Below are 6,337 nucleotides of genomic sequence, written 5' to 3'. Positions count from 1 at the left end.
CCGGGGGCTGGGCCGGGGGTGCTTTGCCTGCGCAGGGGCAGCTGAGGGCCCAGCTGGGGGGCTCGTCCTTGTGCCTTCGTGCGGGGGCTGTAACCCCGGGAACTGCGGGCGGAAAGGCGGCGTCTCCTGAATCCCAGAGGACAGAATTCCAGTGAGTGAACAGTCCCCCAGGCACACGTGGATAGTAACAGGCCCCGTCCTGTCTCATTTCCTACAGGTCCATCGTCTAAGGTCAGTGGATAATTTATTTGTTGTCGTTCAGGAGTTCAAAGACTACCAGTTCAAAGAAAACAAGGTGAGTTACTCCTCATTTTTCAATCAGTTATGGGTTCTGGACTGGCTTTTTAAATTTAAGACTAATTTCAGAAAGTGTTCTGTTCCTTGAACAAGGTGTTTTTATTTTATTGGTGATGTTATCCCAGCTCCTCACTGCTGGCCTGTGAAGTGGAAGTGCAGTCGTGTTGTCTAACACAGTTTCTTCACTTACATACGTTACAAAGGCAGGATCTAGGATGAGAGCTGATACCGTGCTTGTAGGTCACACGTAGACACAGGAGAGTGAAGTATCACTTCAGTCTCTTAGTTTAGTGTTACTGTTTATTTGAAAAGAGAAATAGTGAAATGCTCTGGGTCCTGTGACTTAGAGTGCAACTTGGTTCAGTTATGGCAGAAACTCTGCAGAGCACTGTGAGCTCTGCTGGGATGTGCAGTGGGTTTCGTGTCTTGGAACCTAATTTGAGAGGCTTAAAAAAAGGATCGGTTCTAAATGGAGGGAGTGACTTCAAAGCACAACTCTTTTTTTGTCTTTTAAAGGAAGATGCTCTAAAGGATTTGGAAGATTTGGTTAAAAAGCTGCCTTGGACCGACCCATTGAAAGTTTGGGAGCTCAACAACAGCTTAAAAAAGAAAAAGACAAAGCGCAAAAAACATAATGCGCAGAGAACTGCGAGCAAAGAGAAGCTGAATGGTGATGATGGAGAAGAGGAAGGAACAGTTCAAAAAGACACCGATAAACAGGAGGATTGTGCCCAAAACGCTGCAGGGGGAGAACCTGCTAGCGGCCAGGATGCAGAAGAGACAAAAAGAGCAGCATCCCAAAACGGAGAGGAGGAAGAGGAGGATGATAATGAACAATCAGAGGCGAAAGATGACGTGCAGGCAGGTTCTGGGAGTGAGACCAAGGCTGGTGACGGTAAGAGAGGCGAAGGGGAGGCGAAGGTGTTGAAGTTCCGTGTTACCTGTAACAGAGCCGGAGAGAAGCACAGCTTCACGTCAAACGAGGCTGCGAGGGACTTCGGGGGAGCTGTGCAGGAGCACTTCCAGTGGAAAGCTGACATGACTAACTTTGATGTAGAGGTATAGTGCTGTGCCTTGGAAATACCTGCATTTCTACTGTAAAAAGTCTTCTTTCTTAATTCTGGTGCTTAGAGATCTCCAAAATGCCTTCAAAAGATGACTCTGGAACTAAAAATTGGTAATGCTGAAATGATGGCCTCCTCAGAAGCATTCACTTCCCTGGCACACTGTGTGCGTCCTCACGTCCCACCACTTGCTAGTGCTTTGGCTGTCCGTGATAACAATCTCTTTGTGTGTCCCAGTGCGGGCACCTCTCCTCTTCCTTGGGTCCCTCTTTTGCTCTGCAAACACTGTTGTCTTCTCCCCAAGCTATCTGATGAACATCCCTGCACCCAGTACAGCTGAGCTGGTGCTCAGCAGCTTTCTGCTCTCCCTCAGCTGAAGCAAAAGCTCTGGGTGTTCCCTCCTGCTGTAGTGTTGGGTCTTGTTCAGGTGCCTTCTGCCTTCCTTGTACCCTCGTTAAATCTTTGCTTGATCCATTGTTTTATGTGAGTGTGAATTAACAGAAGATACTCCATGTAGAAGTGGTAGTTTTGTGTCTGGAGGTGACACAAAGGGTTAACATTCCCTGCCCAGTGAAGCAGACGTGGGCCATCCGTGGTGCAGGACCACTGGTTCTGAGGGGCAGAAAAACGTACCTGTTTCTTGCAGGTGTATTAAGGGCTGGCCCCACTGTCCCATAAAAATATTTTCACCTTCCAAATTACTATGGCGAGGGGCCCAGGAATGTGATTTTTATTGCTGCTTTGCAAATGCTTCCCTGTGACTTGCCCAACTTCTCCCCCTTCTGCTTACAAACCAAACATTTTTAAAAGTCAGCATAATGGTTATAGCACTTTTTGAAGTCTTGTGTGAAAGATTCTGTGTGAATTAGAAAATGCTCGTCCTCGTCCGGTGTGAATGAGGAGATGTGTGAATGCTCCCCTGGATTTTGTCCGTTGTTGCCATTAAAATGGCGCGTTGCTTTTCTTCCAAGAATGCTCTTTGACACCGATTTCCTGGTTTTTAAATTACCCCTGAAGATTCTCATAAATATTGACCAGGTATGCTAGGGAAGACTTCTGTTACGCCTGAAATTTAGTTCAAGTTTTTTCTTCAGGTTCTTCTGAATATTCACAACAATGAAGTAGTTGTGGGCATTGCATTAACTGAGGAAAGTCTTCACAGAAGAAATATTACACATTTCGGACCCACAACTCTTCGTTCAACCCTCGCTTATGGCATGCTTAGGTCAGTGCAATTCCATACTCTTACATTATTCTCAGCTAACAGGTCGTGTTGTTTCAGAAATGAGATCCTTTATCCCCCCACTGCTTCCTCAAAAGCTATTTCTGTGAATCCTTCAAAAAGAAAAAAAACATAGCTGCTGAAACTGTGCCTAGTAATTAAAAGTGGATGTTTTCAAAATACTGTATCACATTCTTGAAAGTGTTTCATTGCACTGGTGTTTATAAAATGCTAATTAGCAAATGGAAAAAAGAATCACGTAGAAGTTGTTTTGTTAGAAGGGTAGAATCAGAGTGATTCATATAGTTCAGTTCTCCTTCCGTACAGAAATTAGCATTTTTAAGACTTTTCTCACCGTATCTTTTTTTCTGTTCCTCAGACTCTGTGATCCACAGCCAACAGACATCATAGTTGATCCCATGTGTGGTACAGGTGCGATACCAATAGAGGTGATTGTTCCTTTATTTTTTAACTTAATTAAACTTGACAGTATCTGCAGCTGAATAATACATGTAAGTTTCTTTGGTAATAACTGAATAGACAACTCCAAAAGTATCTCACCAACTTTTCAGCAGATACAAATACACTTCTGGAAATGACCTCATTTTCCTTCCCAAAGCTGTAGCAAGAAAAAACTAAATCCAAAAGTATTTTGAGCTTTTAAGATGAGTCACAGCTTTAACAGATATCTGTTAGAGAAGTTTAGATGTCCACTTCCAGATACTCTGTTGTATTCTGTCATATTTGAGTAGTTCTTCTGTTTCTTCTGCTTGTTTGCTTTGGTGGTTTTTTGGTTTGTTTTTAAGTTAAGCAATGTTGATGCTAATGTTGCTTATAGTCAGTGTTTTCCCCCAGGGAGCTACAGAGTGGCCTAGCTGCTACCACATTGCTGGTGATAACAACCCGCAAGCTGTGAAGAGAGCAGCGAACAACATCTGTTCTTTACTAAAGAAAAATGAGAATAAGGAAAGGTAAGAGGAGTACAAGTGATTGTCTTTTCCTGTAGCGTTGTATGCGAAGAAATCCATTGGGCATTGATGTGTTTGACTATCTTGTTCATATTGTCCTATTTATTCTTTTGATAATGTCATAGAACTCCTCAATTTAAAAACATTCTCATTAAACCATGTCTGAGATACCTGTCTCTGCACTTTCAGCAGTAGTTCCCCGGGTGTCCCCTTGGACATCATTCAGTGGGATATCTGCAATCTCCCTTTGCGGACTGGCTCTGTGGACGTTATCGTGACAGACATGCCGTTTGGAAAGAGGTGAGCTGCTGGAGTTACTGCGCTGAACTGCGCGGCTGCGCCTGCTTCCCTGCCCAGGGCTGGGATTCTCTCTAGGGAGTTACTTAACTGGGCCTAATTAAGAAGTATTGATGTACTCGAAATTAAAAATGCAGTTGAATTCAGTTATAAATGTGATCACGAATGAGTGAATCCGTGTCTGAAAGACCAACAACAACTGACTGTTTTTCAGTGATTACAAAGGGGATCTTAATGCATTTTGCAGGATAGGGTCGAAGAAGAAGAACTGGGATCTCTATCCAGCCTGCCTCATGGAGATGGGCCGGATCTGCACGCCGGGGACAGGCAGGGCTGTGCTGCTTACGCAGGACAAGAAGTGCTTTGCCAAGGTATGTTCTGTGAGAGAAAATCGAGCCTATTTACACATGGAAGTACATTGAGAAAAAAATTGTAAGCTGACTTCATTACAGAAGATGATCTCTTTTTAGAGCAATAACTAATAGCATTTAAACGCAGTTTTGGATCTGAAGAGTCATTTGACATTGCCATCAGATGTGATTTAGGATAATAAAAAATAATTTCTAAAGCAAACTTACCCTTATTATCTTATCTGGAAGCTGCCGCCACTCTTTGTCTGTTTTTTTGGATTGCAGGCCTTGTCACGAATGGGACACATCTGGCGCAGAGCTCAGACCGTCTGGGTGAATGTGGGGGGACTCCACGCTGCTGTGTATCTTCTGAAACGCACCTGGGAAAGAGCAGAAGAAAAGAGATCATTCTGGTAACCTGCAGGGAAGAAGATGAGAGTCACCTCCAGAATTTGTTGAATAGCAGTCTGGTAAAAGACACCTGAGAGCACAGGTGTGTCGATTCCTAAGGGGGAAAAACCAACCAAACAAACAGCCAACCAAAAAACCAAACAACCTACGTAGAACTTGTGTAACATGAATATGAAACCAGGGATCAACTTGAGAGCTACCAGTTGTACTGTGTGTTCTGAAACCCTGTTATTTAAATCACCTCTTTCCTCCCTGCCACCCAAACTGAAATTCAGTAGTGAAATTAGTAATGCTTTCCTTTGCCAGTGTCTTCTCTACCATGTCCATTGTAGTTTTCAGTTAAATGTTTATTTCCTCTGCTTATAGTAGAAAACACGTTGAGGCAGCTTTGGTGGTAACGGTGAATTTATTTCCCAAACTGTAGAAATCTTACATGTATCTTAAAATCACTAATGGGACTACTAAGCCTGTCGTCTTGAAGGGTTTACAGGTAGTATCTCTCTAATGTAGGATTTTTCCAAATTGAAGTTTTCTAACTCATACCATTGCCCAAATGTAAACTAAGATAATAAACCAGTATCTGCTTTTTATGGTCTGATAAGCCAGTGCCAATTAGTAAACAGTATGCTGATGCTACTGTTACTCTTACCTGTTAACCTCAACTTAGTGCTAATTATTAGTAAATGGCTAATCCATATTTTAATGTTCCACTGCCAAGGGTGTGGGGGGTAACACACAGCCTTAGCCAACTGTCTGTAGTTACTCTTTCAGAACAGAGATACTTTTAGCAATTACATTAAAAAGTTAATGTTTTCAGTGTCTGCTATAGACACCTCGAGGTGGCAATATGTTTGAATTTTTTAGGTGATTTAACGGCTGTAGTTATGCCACAATATTTACAAAAATATATTACCTGTTGAATAACTTGAAGTTGCAAATATTTTTTTCTTCTGTAAATGTACTGTGATTTCCCAAGCCTCTCACTCTGCTCATCGGAGGCTGAAAACACTAGTTACCGGTTTGCCATTTTCATTCAGGTGTATTCATGCTAACGATGTGTAAGTGTTCTGAGGTGAATTAACAAGTATTAAAGTTTTAGAAGTTTTGCATAGGAGATAAATCTTAATTGTATTCTTTTTCTGGTCCGTGCCTTTACTTACTACCCAGATGCCTTTCTGGATGAGTTTGTGTCAACAGTGTCTGTTTAATTCGTTCCCATGCTCCATGGTTTCTGTGACGGTGTCAAGGTGACGCACACAGTTGTTGCATGAGGTGGCTGTTTAAATATCCCTGCTCTAGTGAGCTCTACAATTTCACCTGGATATATTGCATTCTTAAAATGCGTTAACGCCTTAGTGGTTTGTTAATGTTGATTTTTTTTTTAAAGGAAAACCAAGCACAGTAACATTTTAAGACATTAATAGTGTGCAGCTTTAAGTTTGGTGGTTTTTTTTTTCTTGAGTTAAACATCAGAATGAGATTAGTAAAATGCCACTTATCCCTTTTGACCTGAAAGGTGATGAGGTCATGTTTTGTGTTTTTTAAACCACAGCTAACATTAAATAGATTCAAATCAGACTGACATGATTTAGCAAACTAGGCTGTAACTTACATCCGGAGATGGGAACTAAGATTAATGCCTGCTGCAGTGAATTTATATTTGATTTTTCAGTACTCTTCACACTAAAACGTACAGCCTCACATACTTGTGTCAAATTTCATAGGAAA

General features: G+C 42.0%; 1 protein-coding gene across 1 annotated transcript; it reads left to right on the top strand.

Moving 5' to 3' along the window:
• Positions 1 to 217: 217 nt before the first annotated feature.
• Positions 218 to 4,642, top strand: THUMPD3 (THUMP domain 3 tRNA guanosine methyltransferase; the record flags this gene model as incomplete). Its single annotated transcript, XM_010167844.1, has 8 exons — positions 218 to 295; positions 814 to 1,356; positions 2,456 to 2,586; positions 2,963 to 3,032; positions 3,439 to 3,554; positions 3,741 to 3,851; positions 4,096 to 4,219; positions 4,484 to 4,642. Coding segments are annotated over 8 exons (1,305 nt in total), but the record flags the coding sequence as incomplete, so codon positions are not given.
• Positions 4,643 to 6,337: the final 1,695 nt, after the last annotated feature.

Source organism: Antrostomus carolinensis, unplaced genomic scaffold (assembly GCF_000700745.2).
Source record: "Antrostomus carolinensis isolate BGI_N321 unplaced genomic scaffold, ASM70074v2 scaffold42145, whole genome shotgun sequence".
Taxonomy (NCBI): Eukaryota; Metazoa; Chordata; class Aves; order Caprimulgiformes; family Caprimulgidae; genus Antrostomus; species Antrostomus carolinensis.
The sequence above is the reverse complement of the archived record's forward strand: the minus strand, read 5'-3'. Positions and strand labels throughout refer to the sequence as shown.